General features: G+C 38.1%; 1 protein-coding gene across 2 annotated transcripts in view; it reads right to left on the bottom strand.

Moving 5' to 3' along the window:
- Positions 1–21,742, bottom strand: part of ccser1 (coiled-coil serine-rich protein 1) — a 112,478-nt gene that overhangs the window by 75,561 nt on the left and 15,175 nt on the right. For both annotated transcript variants that reach the window (XM_087792504.1, XM_087792512.1), the window contains exons 5-6: positions 19,809–19,899; positions 13,022–13,127 (exon numbers count right to left, since the gene is read on the bottom strand). In XM_087792504.1, coding sequence (XP_087648630.1) covers positions 13,022–13,127; positions 19,809–19,899 — 197 coding nt within the window. The remainder of the gene's footprint in view (positions 1–13,021; positions 13,128–19,808; positions 19,900–21,742) is intronic.

Here is a 21,742-nt window from a genome sequence, read left to right as displayed (position 1 = left end):
CACACCCCATTAAACGGTTAACAGGCCAGTGGAGCGCTGCTGCTGCTGCTGCTGCTGCTCAGGACTGCATTTCATGGCCTATATCCTTTATGTCACCATCAGCATCATGTACTTAATGTGAATGACTCATATGAGGAGGAGCTGTCAACAAGACTGCGAAGGCTCAATGTCAAACTCCTCCTCTTTTGTGACAAATCACAACACACTATTAACGGTGACTTTACTCGTAAAAAAAAAAAAACTCTCTTCAAAGTCATTTGATATTACTTTTTTCAAAGAGTGAGACGATCCACCGAGTGGATTCTTCCAGCTTTCTGATGGAAATTGGGAAATCCTTCGGCGGATTTTTACCAAGATGAATATTGAAAAATGTGTACAGAAAGGCGAGGTGAGAGGCCGTAACAATTGAATGACAAATTAATCGAAACCTTCGAAAAACATGTTAAAATATTACAAATGGTGGTGAACTCGTGAACTGTCTGAAATATGTTTTTAAACATTCGAATAGCCTTTGACTTTATTTTAATGGAACATTTAAAATATGGCAAAATAGCCCTTTTTTTTTTTTTAAAAATGAAAACCCAAAACTGTAGAGAAAGAAAGATGCTGCCCAAAGTGAACAAGGTCAAGCTCTATATGCCTGTAAGACTATGAGGTAAAAGCCTTGTTGAAAACAGTTAAAAGTTCAACTAATGTGTTGATTTAAGTGTGTCTTAAATAGATGTTGGACTCTATTGTATCATCAGTATGTGTCTGTTGGTACAAAACTCTCTTTTCATTGAAATATTTACATTAGAAAATGTTCTGAAAACGCTTTGTTTCTCTGGAGATTAAATCTTGTTTACCATAACCACACCCACACTCTGCTGTGATTGGTCAAACATCAAGGTTTGTCACCAGGCGCCATCAATCCCGGGAAGTCTCCACCTCGAAGAGACTCGTTGTTTAAACAAAGCAAGGCGTGATTACAGCTGGAGGAGGAGTGAAGACATTATTTCATCATAATGGACTCCGCTCTCGTAACCGCTCGTTCGCTGTGATTTCAGACGAGGGAGAACTTTATAAAGTAATAACTTCAAAACATGGTCATGATGAGAGACTTACTGCATCTTGGAGAGGAAGATTTCAACATTTGAAACATGTGGGTTATAAGTAAAGTTGCTTTTTCATATAAGTGTTGGAAACTGTAGAACGCGTTGTTGTTGACTAGCACAGCAGAAATGGTTCAAACAGCCGATTGACACTTCTAGTCACTTTTCCTCTTCAGATTCAAGAGAGAAATCTGCAGCTGAAACGTTATCATGCAAGCACAGACTCCTAACCTCCCTCTCTTGTATTCTTCACCTTATTTCAGTACTTGCACACATTCATGGCCAGGAGAGGGTTGAGGAAGGAACATGGCCAGCTTCTTTGCCCTCCAGCTCAAGTCTTTGTTCATCAATTGGTCACACGGAATCGATGCCGATACGACAGCTCCAAATCTTTTTTGAATCAATCCAACATGAAGCCAATCCTTTTACACCCACATTGACATTACATTTTTTTTTTCTTTTATCCCGAAAAAGCATTTAATTTGTTAATTTCCATATACCAAGGGTCTCAGACTTATGCCTTCTTATTATTTAAATACAGGTACAGAGATGTTCCTAAAAAACTCCTACCTACAGACCATTTCAAGTACTCGATCAACCTCTGTTTTTTTGTTTTTTTTAAATGGGAGTAAACCGGAGTACTTAAAGTAAACCCACACAAGCAGAAGGAGACCATATAAAACTCTACATTGAAAGGACCCAGATCGTCTCAAGCATGAAGTGAACCTTCTTAATGGGAGGTGGTAGTGAAAACCACACCCCTATGTATTCATGAGTCAAACTCACTTATTTCTTCACATCTCAGAAGATCAGGAATACAATTTTTCTTGTAAGGCAGCAAACTCACCGTCTGCCCATAAAGGCGACGGCAGTGCGAGTCTTGGCAGAAAAGACAAACAGACAAAAGGGAGTCTTTATCATTAGAGAACCCCATTCTAGACTTATGGTCATTTGGTGGGGGGGGGGGGGGGTTAGATTCCTTTTGTCCCATTCACTTAGAAAAATCACCAAATAAACAGAGGAAGGAACCATTAAGCTGGATGGCGAGTTCGAGTTAAAAAAATAAAGTTCTTTGAGCAAAACAAGCCCATAATCACTAAAATCTCCATCAAAACAAGCCACTCCGAAGACATCCGAACGAAAAGGTCAAACTGAATGGCGACCTCATTTAATATAATGCTGTCTTTTACCAACCTTTTTTTCCTTTATACCGTGTTAGCAACTCACACTCGCCCCCCTGTTGTCTCGCTGGCTTTGAGCATCATCCATCCATCACACATCAATGCTGCGCCGCTCTCTCACTCTACTGGGTTTACTGTGCCTCTGACTCTGTTCCTCTGCCCTACCCTTCACCCAAACTACTGTCTTCTCTCCCAACACTTCCCCTCTCAATCATATTTTGACCTCATCACGCTGACAACGAGAACACTAAAGTGAGGCATTATCCAAGTCTTAAGGTGTCCCCCGAGGGCTCCGCTCGGCACTTCAGACAAGTGTCAATGAAACCTGCTATCTTTTGAGGACAGGTGATCGCCATTCTGCAGGCCGGCTTTTCCTTTTGTTAAACTAGGAGTGATGCAAAAAGAAGCTTTTGATTCCACACTTGGGGATTTTGCACGGCGCTGAACTCCTTTCACGGCTACAGTCTCGGGGCCAGGCCCATTATAGACAGTCTATTGGGTGAGTAAATTATGACCCCATCGGCACATCGGACTAGATGATAGAGCTTCAATTTAGCCGACTACCTCAGTAAAAATCTTGTGATTGATGGTGAAGAACAAGAACACTTTTTGGTGAATCATCAAGTACAATCAATCTTTCTTTTCAATCTTTTCATTTTTCCAACCAGCAGCGTACATAAAGATCACACTTAACTGGACGGAGCCACCGGAGGTCAATTCTTGTCTGGAATGTGCCACAGTTGTGACTTTTCTGTATTTACTTGATAAAAATGTAATTTATATTTTGTTGATTTATGTTTTGTGGATTTTGGTCTGATTTCACTGTGATTTTGGTCCGTTTTCATCTCATTTGATGGAGGAGTTTATTCCTAAATCGGTTCCATCGTCAACTGACTTGCTGAAATACGAAGCATTGCCAAGATATGTATCAAATAAATAAATAAATTACTCAAATAACCCTGAAGAAAGGATGAGAAGAATGGGTTCGGACTCAATTCGGGCCTTGCAATTCCTAATCAGCTTGATTTAATACGAATAGTTTATATTAATATAAACAAAAAGTCTAAACCAGAAGGAACTGTCTCGCCTGCAGTTAATGCAAAACTCTGCAGCGAGAATTCTGAGCCGCTCTAGTAGAAGAACTCACATTTCCCCCGATCCTTAAATCTCTGCATTGGCTGCCAGTTTCTTTCAGGATCAATTTTAAAATTCTGGTTCTTACTTTCAGATCTATTCATGGTCAGGCTCCTCCTTACATCAGTGATCTGATCCAGCCTTACACCCCAGCTCGGGCTCTGAGGTCTGTGGATCAGAATCTACTGATGGTTCCCGAACACGCTTCTGGACCAGAGGAGAGAAATCCTTCCAGGCTGTTGCTCCTAAGCTTTGGAACGATCCTCCTCTCCCTCTGTGTTTGATGGGACTACTGACTCCTTCAAGAAGCATCTTAAGATCTTTTTATTTGTACAGGGTTTTTCTTAATTTTCTTGGGACTTGTCTCTGTGTTGTATTGTCCTTTTAATTTTTTTTTAATCCGTTTCTATTTTTAACTTTGTACTGTTTCGTTGTTTAACAAATAAAACTTACTTACTTACTTAAATATACTAAGAGGTTGGTTAACTACATGCTATTTATCAAGTATTTTGTTGTGGAAGTCCATAAGACAATAAGATCAGGCTGACACCCACGTAGACTGAAAGACAGAAGGAAACTATTTTATATAGAGAGAATTTGTTTTGATGACCCTCTGACATTGTACAAAGATGTCAGAAACAAATAGGTACAAAGAGTGTGTTGCTTAGCCCGTACTGAAAAGAAAAACTAAACCATGATACCAACTCTACAAATGGACCACAGGCCACAAGTTTGACTATATCAAACTGCCACTTCCATTGTTTGCCTCCCTAAACATCTGCAAAGACAAAGCAATAATCCACTCTCTCTTGTCTCCTAGCTACGGAGTGTTTCCAGGCCAATCTGCCTGAAACTGTTGCTGCAGTCGAAGATACTATAAAAGGTACCTTTCCCTGAACCTCAACAGCAATTTCCAGCTCTCAACACCCCTCCTTTGGTTAGAAATAACTCTCTTTGCTTCCATCCTAAACAGGCCTGGACCAGCAAAATAACTTTGAAAAGGATATGTCTTCACTTTCAATAAGTACTTTTATTTAGGATTGTTTTGAAAAGGTCCTAAGGTTATCTTAATACATCTATGTTTATTTAAATACTTGTGATGTCTGAGATTTAAGAAAAAAACTAATCTAATCAGAGGGATTTGACTAATTTCGAGTCATAATTAAATATGAATAATGCAGTTCTGCAAAAGATTAATAAAAAAAATGACTTAAGGAATTAACCATTTGAACCCGAAGTATAATTATGATGAGTGTTTGATAACATCGTCGAATCACTGATCGGGACGGCAATAGAAAGCAACACTCTTGGAGAACCAATTAGGATTTCAATGTCTATTGAAGAATACTTGAAATAATCTCTTAAGGCGCCGACAGTCTCCATCTCCTCAATAAGTACCAATGAGGTTTCGCTAATTATTAATGGTTTCCAATTTATAAAAAAAAAAATTAAAAAATGACTATACGTTCAAGTATAAATGGCTGCAATTGCTGTTGCATGAAGAATGATATTGTGGTGAAATATAAACTATTCTAATAAGAATACTCCTAATACCAATAAGTAAATTAGAAAATGTTTTGCTTCTATTAAAAATCACAGAGCACACCAACCCTCAATCAAACCAGAAAAATAACAACATTAACATCGACCAGATCATAAATAATATCAGATACTAAGCTGATAGTAATATAAAAAAATATTGAATCTATAAGAACTACATAGATTGTAACAGCAAATAAAGAATATTTTTCATACGACAGCTTTTTTCAATTAGTATCTTAGGTTCACAGTCGAAAATTGTGCAGGGTTTCATGTAACCCACGTGTATAGTATGAGATTTAAAAATGTATGTTTCAGTAAATCATGTTCACAGAAACAAAGAAAATTCCCCTAAATGGCTATAAAAGTTACTTGCTACTCTCATAAACAATCAGTTTTTCATAATTCATTTTTAACACTCTGCCTCTGTGTGTTTGTTATTGTAGTTAATTTAGAAATAATGAAGCCAGAAACAATGAGAAAAAAAATGAAAACTCAAAATTGAGAAAGCCACCCGGAAATCTCTCTCCTAAGAACCCACTTCGGTATAAGATGCTATGGAATTTGACTTGCATTCAAGGAAGAGGCAGAAAAAGAAGATGAAAATACAATGCAATCATCAAGCAGGCAGTTTGAAATAAATGGTTTGCAGCTTCAAAGAATTATTTAGAATAAATAAAGTATTTCACAGAAATGTTGCATCACTGATGCGTTTCGAATAATTACTACATAAATGCATCATATAAAAACATTTTGCATCAGCACAGTGTTTTAAGTGATATGTCTTTTGAATATTGGTTTTTGTATTTTAACTTTTAAGTAAATACATTACATTTTAACTGCGGATAGTTAACTTTTAACAGGGTACCAGACCTATGCTGCAATATCAGTCAGAGTAAACCCCTAAACATTGCCGTAAAACATTTAAAAAATACACATTTATAGGAAACATAATGCTGACTCAATGTTTATATGTTATATTTTAAAAGTTTTGAAATCATCCTGAATCAGACAAGACACGCGAGTAGTAAAATCAAATAGTAACATACAAGGTAAAGAGTGCAAAAAATTCTAAAGGCAGTAATGTTCAATTTTAAAAACTGCTTAAGTACAAACATCTGTGACACATGTGTGGCCTTCGAAGGCCATTTGGTTGCAGTTTCATAGTATTTCTCTTGTGAAAAAGATGTTTTTTCCTGATCCCATCGCACACAGACTCACACAAGCGCACACACAGGGTTTCCAGCGCAGTTAAAGACAAGTCTGTTCAGGGATGATAGATGTTTTACAGGCAGGGAGGCCGTTTCTTTGCTCCGGGTCATTTGTCTTTTCAGTGTCGGTCTTGCTTTAATTCACTTTTTTTCTGACTAGCTGTGTCACAGGGAGCGATGGAGGCACACACTGCATGTCCAAATAGGTTAAATGCATGCTTGGATAAGGGGGGGGTAGGGTTTGGCACACAGACAGAACTCATGGTTAATGTAGTTTTACATTTACATTAGTGGGCTGACATGGTGCCGCGAAGGCAAAGTTAGTCTAGATGTTTAAGGATCGGGGAAATGCAAGTTCTTCTACTAGAGCGGGTAAGAATTCTCGTTGCAGAGTTTTGTATTAACTGCAAGCGAGACAGATCCTCCTTGTTTAGACTTCTTGTTTATATCAATATAAACTCAAAGGTTGTTTTTTTTTCGTTTGACTTCGCCCACAATTTTAAAACAAAGAAACTTTTCTTTGTGTTTCTGAACATTGCTTAATCCCCAAGGTGCAAACGAAATGTTAAAAGCAAATTGAAACACCGAGGCAAAATACCAAAAAAAAAACTGAAATACACTCTATGGCTTACTCACGGTACGGGCATCATTTACATACTTGGAAGCAGCGAGGGATGAAGAGCGATAGCCCTAATTTGTCGCTCCTTCGGTCTACCTGACAGACACTGTGTGTCTCATCTGAATTCAGCACCCAAGGCTAGGGTTTAATGCTACCATTAAACTCATCTCCTACAAAAGTGCGCCTGTGACTAAAGAGTGAGCACAAGTCGGGCTCCAGGCGGTGAACCAAATAGCCAAATAAGAGTCTGACTTTACGGAATAGAAGAGAACATAAATTGTATGTCAACTTCTCGGAGAAACCTGTTAATTAACCTCCTTTATGTTCAAGTATTCTACTAATTTCCATATTATGAAAGACTATTAAACTTTTTTAAGTAGCTTGACAAATGGCCACACATAGATATCCCTGTTATTACCAACGATCCATAAACTATTTATTGGTAAAACGCCTCGAGTGCAGCAAACTTTAAAGAATGATACATAAGAGAGACTGACAGCAACTTAAATGTAATCCCCCATCAAAAAATCTATAGGTTTTCTCTTTAGTTGTATGGTTTCAAATATATTCATAGATGTCAAGTTTTATAGACGGGATGGGATCCTTAAAAGATATTAGCTCGGAGTGGTGGTGCATTATAGACTACAAACTGTATGAGGAGATGATTAAACCAATGTACAGACAATAAACTGTTGCACTACAATATGGGAGAATAATTTAGAGTTTCTCTTTTGCCATACTTCTACATTTAAAAAAATGATACCATTTACCTCTCCAAAATGACACTTGGACTTTCCACTAAATTTAGACTCATCATACTGCAGATTATCAAGGTGAACGACCTGCATCACTGCATATGTATTTCTGGAAGCATTGGAGGTCGTTGACTTTGACCAAGATACAACACACAGGATGAATAGCCTGACACTTGCAGGGTTGCTCGCAGTATGTTCCTCACAAATTCTAACTATATTGTAAGAAAGGGTGTTTTTTTGCAGGTTATAGGGTAAACAAAGTTTACAGTGTAACTGTATCGTTAAGTTCTCAAAAGACTGTAAAAACATTTAAACACTTTATTTCAAAATGCCAACTACAAGCCAAGGTATCAGGACCATAAAAGTCAGATTGATGCAGCACTAAATCTAATAAAAGCTCACTAGTAAGAAAGTAAGTAAGTAAGTAATATTTGTAGAGTGCTTTCCTAGACCAGGGTCACAAAGCGCTTAAACAATCAAAAGAATACCCAATAAAATATATGCTTGAAAGGTCAAGACACCACTGAGACAAACACAGAAGTCTCAAAGAATCAAGGAAAAGCCTGCACGAATAAAAGTGTTTTCAGATGTTTTGTGAAACACAGAGGGAGAGGGAGATTGTTCTAAAGCTTAGGAGCAACAGTCTGGAAGGATTTCTCTCCTCTGGCTCGGAAGCAGTAGATTCTGATCCACAGACCTCAGAGCCCGAGCTGGGGTGTAAGTCTGGATCAGATCAGTGATGTAAGGAGGAGTCTGACCATGAATAGATCTGAAAGTAAGAACCAGAATTTAAAAGTTGATCCTGAAAGAAACTGGCAACCAGTGAAGAGTTTTAAGGATCGGAGAAATGTGAGTTCTTCTACTAGAGCGGGTCAGAGTTCTCGCTGTAGAGTTTTGTATTAACTTCAGGCAAGACAGCTCCTCCTTGTTAAGACATGAAAACAAACTGTTACAATAGTCCAGGCGAGAAGAAACAAATGCATGGATTACAAGCTCCAGATCATGTTGTGACAACATTTTCCTAAGTTTAGAGATTTTTCTCAGTTGAAGGAAACAGTTTCTGGTCAGTTTTCTGCAGTGTTGAACTAGAGACATGTCTTTGTCAAATACAACACCCAGGTTTCTCAGGCTCAGTTATCTAACCTAAATCACCCAAGTACTGACTCAACCCTGGAACCATTGTTTGATTTGTAGCAAACAGTTGAATAAGCTGTTCAGCTTCTGGGGCTCAGTTGGATCAAATGAGCAGTAGAGCTGGATGTCATCAGCAAAAATGTGATAAAAAACATCAGGAAATCTCTGCTGTACTTGATTCCCCTGGGTAAAATCATTCAAAGGGCCATCCCCAAGTACAGCAGCAGGACCCAGAACAGAACCTTGAGGGACTCCACACAACAGATCCACTGATTCAGACCTGATTTGTTGGCAGATACACTGAAACTGCGCCCAGAAAGATATGACGAGAACAACTGTAATACAGACCCAGACGGTCCCACTTCATCCCTCTGTCTTCTCAGCAGGATCTGGTGATCAACTGTGTCAAAGGCTGAGGACAGATCCAAGAGAACCAGAACAGTGAATTAACCCGAATCAGCCGACATCATGATGTCACTGGACACTTTCAGTAAGGCCGTCTTCGTAGAGTGATGTTTGTAGACGCCAGACTGAAACTTCTCATGGATGTCGCTCTGATCCAGGAACAAAGACCGAGGCTTCTCCAAGATCTTGGACAAGAAAGGGAAGCTTAGAAATAGGCCTGAAAAACTGAGATCCGTCAACTCTTAGCCTGGCTTTTTGAGCAAAGGCTTCACAATGGCCTGTTTAAATGCATTGGGGAAAACCTCTGTGGAAAGGGAGAGGTTCACTATTTTGGTAACCCAGGGCCCAATAACATCAAACACTTTGATAAAGAGCCTACAAAGAACGGACGCCGGACGAGCAAGAGGAGGGTTTCATCTTGTTCACCAGTGCCGAAATATCACCCAGTACTTTCACTATTTCAGCAGACGGCCTAAAGAGAACACACGACCAAATGTGGCTTTTTGAACTTAACTTACATTTCGGCAGGTAGACGATATGTTTGTAGAAAACAGCGATCCCTCCAATGGTTCTTATGGTGCCAATAGTATCACCAGATAGTGACTGATGTGAATGTACAGCTAAGGTTATAACAACACCGAGATTCCTTCTGTACATTCAAAAAGATTCTTCCACATAGTGTTGTTAATCGGGGAAAAAAATAACTTTATTACCTTGAACCTGCAGGCGATCAATGCTAAGAAAGTACTAAAATGCAGCCGGTCAGATGGAAGGCACAGGGACCAGCTGGTGTTTCTATAATGAAAATCACACTGGCAATTCTTCGCCATCTTAACACGGGCTGACTGATATGCTCAAGATCAAATCATACTCCCCGGCAACCGTCTCCGGTCCAATCCCCAATGCAGTTGGAATTTTATGTTGCGTTCTAAAAAGTAGGCTTTGGTGTATATATCTTGAGGAAGAACTGCAGGGATGTGCCCATGTGGGTGAATAATTCTCGCTGACTATACAAAATCAGGTGGGATTAGGCAAATTGAAAGACATTGTATGAATAACATTAAACTCTTCTGTATGTGAGCAAATTCTGTAATCTCCCAGCCTCAATGCCTCTGTGGGGGACTGGAGGTTTTTACTGACGGAGTATCACTGTGTAGCAGATAACCAAATGTGAGAGTTGCATTTCTTTTTTAGTCCTCTTGGTGTTTCTCTCTTCTATTTCTTTATGCAGCTCGGGGTAAAAAAAAACACCCAGCGGTAGACACAAGGTCTTCTTCTCTTTGTACTGCCTCTTGATCCAGCACTAGTCCCTTGAATTTATGTCACTCTAAAAACAACGGCAGAAGGTTTCAGAAGCTAAAGTGACAAGGATCGTTTGGACAGATATTTTCTCGGGCAGACCTGTAACAACTTGAAGATGTATAGAGATTGAAATCACAATTTTTGCACCTATAACCTCCTTATCCTTAACAAATGACCAACGTTTAAGGCCAAGCATCCTTGGATCGCTTTCCTTCCACAATAAAATAAAAATCACTAGTTTTGAGACGTAAGAAGCAATGCTTAACAAGCAGGCTACGGTTACCATAGAAACAAGAAAGCTATATAGCCCAACATGTCAAAAATTTAATTTCCTCCGTGTCTTTTTTTTTTCCCCTTAAGAGAGGCACGAGGTTCCATACAAACAACAAAAGCGAGTTCCATAACCACACTGGGGACAAATCAGCCTTGTAAGTGCAAACATACTAGTTTGTCAATACATTTTGGTCTTTTTTGACTTCACCGTCGTAGTGAACTACTACTAGGACTGACACAGTAAAACACATTTCAGTATCTTATCAATTCATCCTTCAAGTCTTAATCGTCACATATATCTAATGGCGATTTAATACCACAGTAATAACCTTACAATTATTATTGACCGATTCATTTTTTCCGGGAAGATTCATTGGCGTTTTGCAACACTAAATTATTATCGGATACATTTGTTATTTTAGAAAGTGGATTGCCAGGTAACAGGCAGTCCCGGAATATCTACACTTGTCTGAACGAGCAACAATCGGCCTGGGAGTTGACTTTGCCAACAGCGGCCAGACTGAGATGGAGAAATGATTGTGTGCAATCAAACAGGAATACTGGGCTTTTCAGCCAACAATGGTAAGCGTTGTTGTCATTTTAACTTTATATAATACTGTCTTAAATCATCTTAATTTCGATGAAATTTAAACAATATGTGTAACATACTCAGAAAGAGATTTTTCCAGACTTTTTGCGCCATTTCAGCTTCCATATTGCATACATCCGTATTTAAGCTTACAACATGAAGTACTTTGAATAAACCTATTAGACATAAAGTATTACTAAAGGTACATTAGAAAATATCTCGCAAGACTACTTTTCTGCATTGGGATTTGTACATATAAGTAAGTAAGTAAGTAATATTTATTTATATAGCGCTTTTCCAGACCAGGGTCACAAAGCGCTTTAACAATCAAAACAATACTCAAAAAAGTATATACTTTAAAGATCAAGATAATACTGAGAACAACACAGGAGTTCCAGAAAATCAAGGAAAAGCCTGAACAAATAGAAACGTCTTAAGATGTTTCTATTGGTTAAAGTACCATATTTTCCGGACTATAAGTCGCTCCGGAGTACAAGTCGCCAGGCCATAAAATGCATAATAAAGAAAGAAAAAACATATATAAGTCGCACTGGAGTATAAGTTGCATTTTTGGGGGAAATTAGTTGATAAAATCCAACACCAAGAACAGACATGTCATCTTGAAAGGCAATTTAAAATAAAATACAATAGAGGCAACAATGAATAATTGTACGGTATGCTTACGTTACATGACCTGACGTGCCTGGTATGTTAACATGACATATTAAGAGTTATTCAGATAACTATAGCATAAATAACATGCTAAGAAGTTTACCAAACCATCCGTGTAACTCCAAATAACTAAAATCCAATGAAATCTTCATCGTCGGTGTCACTTTTAAACAACTCCGCTAACTCCGGAGGTAGAACTCCTCTTCTACGTCGAAAGTAACAACGAAACACAGGCCTTGAGCGCCCTCTTGCTTTTTATGTGAAAATAACATGTGAAATGATATACCGGTAATAATGTTTTAATAATTTCACACATAAGTCGCTCCAGAGTATAAGTCCCACCCCTGGCCAAACTATGAAAAAAACTGCAACTTATAGTCTTGAAAATACAGTATATTTGTTCAAAAAGCAAGCGTTGCCTTTAGTATTGCTTTAGTAACCTTGAGGAAGTAGATAAATACTTTGAATAATGAAACGAAACCAAATAGTTACCGATCCGACTAAAACCTTGAACACCCCCTCGCAAGACTTTTCACTTCAGATGACTCACTAGCAGCGTCTAGACGTATAAAACACCTAGCAAACCTCTCACACTTGCAATAATTACGTGTTATGTGCCATCAGTCAGGCAAATGTGAGCATGAATGCATTCCCTCAACGACCAGGATGACATGTTCAATAAATCCTAGCAGGCATGGGAACAGATAAAGTAATGATCTTTTACAAGCTCGCCCTACACCACCACACCGGGGCGTATATGCTCCACGTAAGTATTTCACTAGCCACTCTCCATTAAACAAAACAACCCAGAGATGAGCAGCCATATCTTGATCTACGTTTATCTCGGCGTGTGCAAGTGTCAGTGTGTGATAAAAACTCATCATGAACTCAGAGGGAGACACGGAAGATGCCAGATCCAATATAGAAAAGGTCGGGAGAAGGGGAGGACTTCATAAACATACAAGTCCTACATTTACACCAGAGGTTTCACAGGTTTGAATAATGATCGGGAAACAGATAAAACAACAGTTTGCAAAGCATCTTCTATAAGAATTTAGAAGGAGATCCATGGGTTTTATCTCAAAACAAGCATCAACTACAATCCTTTTGTTTTACCTTTGATTGGCATCTTTCCCTGGGATACGATCTCCGGACGGATCCATCGGGGAGGGCAGCAGGTTGAGGCAGGACGCGAGGGACTGACTGGAGTTTTCTCTCGACACTGTACAAAATAGATGAAATAAGGAAATTAGAAATCATCCACATAGTTGCAGATATTCATTGAAAATGTGGCTAGTGCAGCCGTATCCCAGTTATCTAGGGTGACGAGCAGGAGTCGCCCTTGAAACATCTGAGGATAATATCAATAACAGATTAACCTGTAAATGTTTCAGAGTTTAGGAGGAAACCAAAGAAACCAGAACATACGGGACTGCAGCATTTATCAAAAGAATGTGAACTATGGAAGTATTTCAGTGCCACCACAATATTAAACGGTTGAATTTAACATCAAAGTCTTATTAAAATGTATTTTAAGCAATTCATTTTTTTTTTTAATTGAATTAAATAATTTCAATTTTTTAAAAAATTTATTGTTTTTTTATTGACCAATTGAATTACATAATTTGCATTTTAGAAGGTTTGATTGTTTTATTTATTTTTTAATAATCTATTTTATTTAATTTAATAATTTTAAATAAACTTTTTTTTTTTTTAAGTCAAATATTTTCAAAATTAATAAATAGGATTTTGTACGCATAGATTAATATTATAATTTTAACAGTTTAAAAATGTAAATGTATTATTATTTTTATTCATAGCCCTTTAAAATCCATATAAATATGTTGGTATAAAAGTGCCACTCGATCAATAATGTACAATTTAGAAAATGTATTGTTGAAATATTGGAATTAGATTATCAACAAAAAGATTAATTCATTATTATTAAGTATTGGATTTTTTTTAAATAAACAATAATAATAGTAATAATTCTACCTTTCTTGATGCTGATTCTATTATTCAAAATATAATAATTCAATAAAAGAAATAAACAACAACAACCATCATTTAAAAAAAAAAAATTGCAATTAAAGCCAACCTTTTACTTGAGTAATGATGGAGCCAACATTTATGTTAGTGTTAATAACCAACAACAATATCAAAAGATTATTATCATAAAGGATATATTTATTATAAAAGTCCAAAAACACTCAACATGTCATTTTCTGAAATCATATTTGGCTAAAATATCTGCATTAAATGTATTTTTTAGATTCTGTTTTGAGGATCAATCTTGGAACGTACATTTCCCAGACATGACACTCTGAGGTCACGGTGTGTAATAAGGTCAACATCTGACATTTCTTTATGACTTGATCACAGAAAGGTTCCCGTGTCTGAATCCGTCCCCGCCTGACTCTGCAGTGCATGACTCATCGTCGGAACAGGACACCTGAGCCAAACATAGTTGGTCATAAATCGCACTAATACTGCCCGCTTTTTAATAAAGGCACCAAACAAGCCACCCGAGAGCGTTGAAGGCGTGAAGTGCCGATTTGCGGTGACTTGGCATGTTCGTGTTTGTGAGGCCATGATCGGCAAGGAAAGTGCTGACCTCCAAGCAAGAAGCTCATTTCCACCCATAACGTGATTTAAACCCATTTTCGTCGTCTATTTCATCTCCATTACTCTGAACCAGGGGTGGACAACCCGGTCCTCAAAGAGCCGCAGTGGGTGCAGGTTTTTGTTTCGACCGATCAAGCATGCACGGATTATGAGGTTTCATCTGAAACGAGCAACACCAGACTGACCGTAGACATATACACTTGGACACCGCATCGGCTGCTGCCGCCCACGAGAGCGGTGTGTATGCAGGGCGGCCATCTTGGTACAGACCCACTCGCTCCTACAGTGCATGTTTACACTATAAAAGTGATCATAAATCGCTCATTTGTTTTGCTTTTTTCACATGGTTTTTTTTCAAACCCCAGACCAGATAGACAGACATTATTAGAAGGAGTATTTTACTATATAAAAAAAATACATTTTGAAGTGATAGATGAAATAAATATGAAAGGTATGCTGAGGATAATGTCACAATATTACATAATGTTTTAAAAAATGAAATATTCTATTGAGAAAACGTGGGATCAAATTATGATAAGGTTCACTGCAATGTAATAAAAAGTGCAGCGTAAAAATTACAGTAGTTGATACTACCTCAGTAATAGATTTTTAAATAAAACCCTCTTAGAAACTAAAATCATTTTAGAGAAGTTACTTCTGATGCAACTGGACTTGAATAGATTTACAAAAACAATTCATTACAAAAGAGCTAAACATTAATAATAATCAATAATTTAATATCAACCTGCCCATACTATTACATTTTAACTCTACCAAGACCCGGCCGTACCTCCAAACTTTCATCTCAAACAAGGAGAAGACTGATCAGAGATGCAGCCAAGAGGCCCATGATCACTCTGGATGAACTGCAGATAACTACAGATGAGGTGGGAGAGTCTGTCCATAGGACAACAATCAGTCGTGCACTGCACAAATCTGGCCTTTATGGAAGAGTGGCAAGAAGAAAGCCATTTCTCAAAGATATCCATAAAAAGTCTTGTTTAAAGTTTGCCACAAGCCACCTGGGAGACACACCAAACATGTGGAAGAAGGTGCTCTGGTCAGATGAAACCAAAATCGAACTTTTTGGCCACAATGCAAAACGATATGTTTGGCGTAAAAGCAACACAGCTCATCACCCTGAACACACCATCCCCACTGTCAAACATGGTGGTGGCAGCATCATGGTCTGGGCCTGCTTTTCTTCAGCAGGGACAGGGAAGATGGCTAAAATTGATGGGAAGATGGATGGAGCCAAATACAGGACCATTCTGGAAGAAAACCTGTTGGAGTCTGCAAAAGACCTGAGACTGGGACGGAGATTTATCTTCCAACAGGACAATGATCCAAAACATAAAGCCAAATCTACAATGGAATGGTTCACAAATAGACGTATCCAGGTGTTAGAATGGCCAAGTCAAAGTCCAGACCTGAATCCAATCGAGAATCTGTGGAAAGAGCTGAAGACTGCTGTTCACAAACGCTCTCCATCCAACCTCACTGAGCTCCAGCTGTTTTGCAAGGAAGAATGGGCAAGAATTCCAGTCTCTCGATGTGCAAAACTGATAGAGACATACCCCAAGCGACTTGCAGCTGTAATTGCAGCAAAAGGTGGCGCTACAAAGTATTAGCGCAAGGGGGCCGAATAATATTGCACGCCCCACTTTTCAGTTTTTTATTTGTTAAAAAAGTTTAAATTATCCAATAAATTTCGTTCCACTTCACGATTGTGTCCCACTTGTTGTTGATTCATGACAAAAAATTAAAATTTTATATCTTTATGTTTGAAGCCTGAAATGTGGCGAAATGTTGAAAGGTTCAAGGGGGCCGAATACTTTCGCAAGGCACTGTATATATGTCTATGAGACTGACAGTCAACTGATTGCACTCCTAAGATTGTTCAAACATTGTCCTCTTGATTGAATGGAACAAAAAACCTGAAATCAAGCAAGAAAATCAGTCCATGTCCCAGCGTGGGAAAATGTTGGCACAGGTAAATCCAGAACCACATTTTAAAAAACCATGTTCCTCGATCTGCAAACAACATGAAATAAAAAAAAAGTATCATTTGATTCAAACTTTATTTTGCTGACAGACATAAATACTCGTCGAAAGAAAGAAGCTTAATATGCATGAGTCGGGATCTTTCAATTATGCCGCAGTCTTAGTCACTCGACTTTTTTGGAAAGAATTCATCAAACTTTAATTTCATGCTTCAGTCTGAAACCCATTCGGCGTGTAAGTTAAGGATGCGCACTTGTGTTTATTAATGATCTCGTGCTAAATTAAACAGAGCCTTTTCCAGACTTAATCAATGGGGGTCTCCGGTTCAATGACGTCCGAGCCGAGTACAGTAAAAAACTTCAGATTCAGAGCGACCTCTTCTGCACACAACATACATGTTTATTTTTCAGTGACCTGTTGCAGGTTTTTTCCCAGCATTCCAAGTTCCTTCACGGCACGTTAATGCACAAGTGGTTTTCAGGAACTGGCTCTTAAATTACGTTTATGTCTTTAGCTTCTCCTCCAAAGTCCCCCCCGTTTTGTCATTCGTCGGCGACATCTGCAATTTTAGATCGCCGCGCTCATCAGGGATCGACATTAACCGCGGCCCACTGGCCTGTGACCGCGGGAATTACTCAAAATTTCCATGTAGGTGAAGCCCTCGTGGGCCACTAGCAAACAGGAATTATAAGCCAAGAAACCACGTTTGGAGTTCGGCACGCACACGCGTGTAACAGCCCAGCTGTTCCTTTTTATCTTTACTTCCATCAACCCAAGCTTATGGAAGTTACGATTTATTGCACGCAAAAGGGTAATGCTCCCTCTTAGGGGTTTTTTCAAACCGCAGGGGCGACTGAGAATTACAATAATTTAAATTCAGGAACGTACATGCCGTTGCCTTGGTACGATAGATGATAAAAGAAGGAAAGTACGTCTCGGTTTTTACCACTTGAATTTGTTCAGCGTCACGTTGAGTGAAGCAGAACTGGCAAAGTAAAATGAGTGAAGTTATCTGTAGCTGCTGGAATAATACTGTAAGTAAGTAAGTAAGTTATATTTATTTATATAGCGCTTTTTGAGACCAGGGTCACAAAGCGCTTAAACAATCAAAACAATACTCAAAAAAGTACATACTTTAAAGATCAAGATAATACTGAGAACAACACAGGAGTTCCAGAAAATCAAGGAAAAGCCTGAATAAATAGAAACGTCTTAAGATGTTTCTTAAAGGAGTCAGTAGACTCCATCAAGCGCAAAGAGAGAGGAAGATTGTTCCAAAGCTTAGGAGCAACAGCCTGAAAAGATTTCTCTCCTCTGGTCCTGAGCCGTGTGCGTGGAACCATAAGTAGATTCTGATCCACAGACCTCAGAGCCCGAGCTGGGGTGTAAGGCTGGATCAGATCAGTGATGTAAGGAGGAGTCTGACCATGAATAGATCTGAAAGTAAGAACCAGAATTTTAAAGTTGATCCTGAAAGAAACTGGAAGCCAGTGAAGAGTTTTAGGGATCGGAGAAATGTGAGTTCTTCTACTGTCACAAAATATGCATATGTATATATATACATTGGGGGGTCAGTAGTCACCGAGGACATTGATATCTACTCTGTTCACTTCCTGGTTAAAGACTGGCCACCTATCACGTTTGGAAATGGACCGGCCCTGCTGACTGTCTGAGGCAACTTGACAAACAGAACTATTTGTCACCAGAACCAACCTGCTGTTGGCCGTCGCTTTCATATTGAAAAGCCAACTGGAATTCTAATTCAGAATGAAAGAACCCATCTTGGTCAAACCGACTGTTTTTTTTGTTTTGTTTTTTTTTGTCATTTCGAGTGTTTGGTGCCTCAGCGTGCAACACTGCGTGTGTTCTTTTTTAAACTAGATTCATTCTGTTTTAATCCATTTCCTGCTGAATCACCATTCGCATCCCGAGTTAGGATTTGTGGTCATTTTACTTACTTTCGTGTTGAAAAGCTGTAATTTTATTAAATACTTTGTTGTTTTCTATTATGTTTACTATGTTTCTTTTTCTGATGCATGATCTTTGGACAATCAAACACAAAAAAGATGCGATTAAACATGTCTTGAAACTACTTGGACATTTAATTTCTTGAACCCTTGCGTTTTCTCAGGGTCACATGACCCGAATTCCCCCGAAAAACAAATGTGTTTGTGGGTTTTGGGGTCAAGAAGAACGACCCCCCCTGGCTTCCATAAATACAAATGCAGTGATGGAAGTCGTCCACCTTGACCCAGAAACAACACAAGGGATACCTCAAACTCATTTGTTTTCGAGCCTGCGGGTCACCTTGACCCTGAGATAACAAACCTAAAACGGTGAAACAATGGGATCACATTGTTTTTTTTTTAAAAAGCCTATAAATAGGGTGTTTTTTTCTGTAGATAAACATGTCCCAGCATGCTTTGCAGGGCTAAATGGTTTTCTGTTCTACTGCGTTTTTTGGGACCACGACTATGGTATGAACTGCAGTGTTTCCGTGACCCGATTGGTACCGTAAATATAAAAGTGGTCTCCAGGTGGGGGGTCCCCTTTAGATTTATATGTGAAGTTCTTAATACAATGCGACTCATCTGGCTGCTGCTGGTGGTGGAACACATTCCTGTTGGCAGGCGATTGCCCTGCAGTAATAAAATAAAATGTATGAGTCAAATTTCTCGTCGCCTGGATTCAATTTCACTCAGAATAGAAAATGTACACAAGGACATCATCCATTTCAACAAATGATTAGTGTCGAGTTTGACTTTTAATAGAATATAAAAAAAACAAAGTAGGGTTATAATGCTTGACTTTCAAAAGGTAAAAATACATCTTTTCTTTTTCCACACAATGGTGTTTATATGTTATCAGTCTTGGAATAAAAATAATAATTTGCATTAAAAGTCACTCCAAAAAAGTTTAAGATTCCAGAAGAGAAGATGTACGCAGACGTTGACATTCAACTCCGACACATGTCAGCAGAGCAGCGGTCGGGCGCCGAGACAACAAAGGATTTAAATCACTATTAATGGCGCCGCAAGAGCACAGTCCTGACACATTTCCAGAAGAGATATTTCATGTTTTTTTTGTGCTTGAGAGGATGTATTATCTTCAGCAATTTCCATGTCATGAGCTGACAGTAAGAAAATCAACAACAAAACATCCGGAGGATTGTCTTCTTTTTTTGGGGGGAGATTCACTTAAAAGGATAAAACACTTTGTTTGTCTTGTTGAGGAAATAAAGGAACAAATAAATACAAGAAAAAATCTGAATTACCATGACGATGACGCTGATCATCCGACAAGTCCAGATCCAACATGAGGTCGTCTTCATCCAACTCAGAGGAACCAAGATAGTTTATGACATCCTAAGGAGCAAGAGCAAGAATTTAAAAACTATTTTAAAGAACATTACACTAATATTTGTAATATATTTGAACACACATATAGCAAACTTGTCAATCATGAATTAAATTAGATAAAACATATAAAATCCATTGATTAACTGTTGATAAAGTAAATCAACTCATTATGAATCAACTGTTGTTATATCTGTTGAACATGAGTCAAGTAAACAAGTTAAGAAAACGGCAAAAGGATCCACTAAGAGCCACTGAGGAACCCCTGTAATCATAAGTAAAATGTAAAAATAGACCATGATGGAGCCACTTCAATCCAAATATTAAGCAACACAACTAATCTTTTAAATGGTTTGAGTGCTCACAAAAAATTTTATAGCGACTTAATGCCATCAAGGAAAAGCAATCTGACGGCATAACAACATTAAGGAGTTTTAAAAAGGCTCCTTCTGGAAAAATTAAAAAAGAACACAGACACATATCAGGGATCATTAAAAAGAAAAGATGACCTTAGAAAAAGCAATTAAAGGAAATAAAAAATCATCCCATTAGGAGGCAGGCATGAGGCATCCTTTCAGGGATCAATTGATTGAAAAAAAAAAAAAAATCCATTTTGACTCTCGCTAAAGTAGCCACACTTGCCTCCCTCCCTACAAATATCGTTGATAGTCATAAGCAGCAGAAGATGAATGGATGAATGTGGTAATGTCTAGGCTCACATACAGAAGAGAAAAAACAGCAGTGGAAGGGATGGTGGCGAAGGTACGTGCGAGCCATAAAGTTAGACCTGTTCTGAAGCTCGATACTGCCATCTAATGGTCATATGGAAGACTGCAACTGCACAGTGTTATGTCTTGGTAGACGTTCCAAAACGTATAACAATATACAATATATACACATTATTTAGACCAGACATTGAGTTTAAAATCTAAGTCATCTATTGGTTTGAAGCACAAATATCCCTTCTTCTACAAATAAGTATTGTCTGAATGATGTATGTCAAAAAAAGCCAAGTCACGTTCACAACTAGTTTTAACAGTTAAAAACAATTAATTCATAATTATCCACATGTGTGAAAATAAAGGTAAATCAAGTCACATCACATTATAAACGTTAACACGCATATGATTTTTTAAAGTTATAGCTACTTTGATAATGGTCTGTTTAAACTCCTAAATCAGGTAAATGATCCCAATTTTATTTACCGTCGTTTTTTCTATTATGCTGTGTTTTTATTTAGTTTTTTACATTGAAAATAGGCTTTTGGTGGTTGTGTGCATAGCTTTTAATACCACTTAGCTTCATAAACATAAAAACAATGGGGAAAAAAAAACATATATAAAATATATATGAACAGTTTGTACCTAGACATGTTGAGTATATTGTATTATAGTGTGTGTTTGGAATCTCTGTAGTTTTGTCATAAGTAGTCAATCAATTTCCCTGATTTCTAGTCATTTTTGCTGCAAAATGATACAATAGAATCAAACCTGCTGAACCGTCTCAAGCATTGATTCAGCCTGGATTCTATTCACAACGGGACGACTTACTCAATATGATGAAAAGGGGAATCATCAGTAGCGTAATAAACCCAATAATGAACCGAGATTATCGATAATCAGGTTTTTTTATTCCAAGAAAAACATCGGAACTAGATTCTGTATTGATTTCTTTTCATCTAAAGCTCTGGAGCTCAGCGAGACATACCTTGAGAGAAAAGGGGAATTACACAACAACTACCATTACCTGAATAAACCCATTTTGCACCTGCTTTTTAATGGACTACATAAAAACAAAATAAGTATCAATTAGCCAGAAAAGAACCGAAGCCGAGAGATCTTGTAAGAGGCAT

Source organism: Callionymus lyra, chromosome 1 (genome assembly GCF_982586985.1).
Source record: "Callionymus lyra chromosome 1, fCalLyr1.hap1.1, whole genome shotgun sequence".
NCBI lineage: Eukaryota > Metazoa > Chordata > Actinopteri > Syngnathiformes > Callionymidae > Callionymus > Callionymus lyra.
The sequence above is the reverse complement of the archived record's forward strand: the minus strand, read 5'-3'. Positions and strand labels throughout refer to the sequence as shown.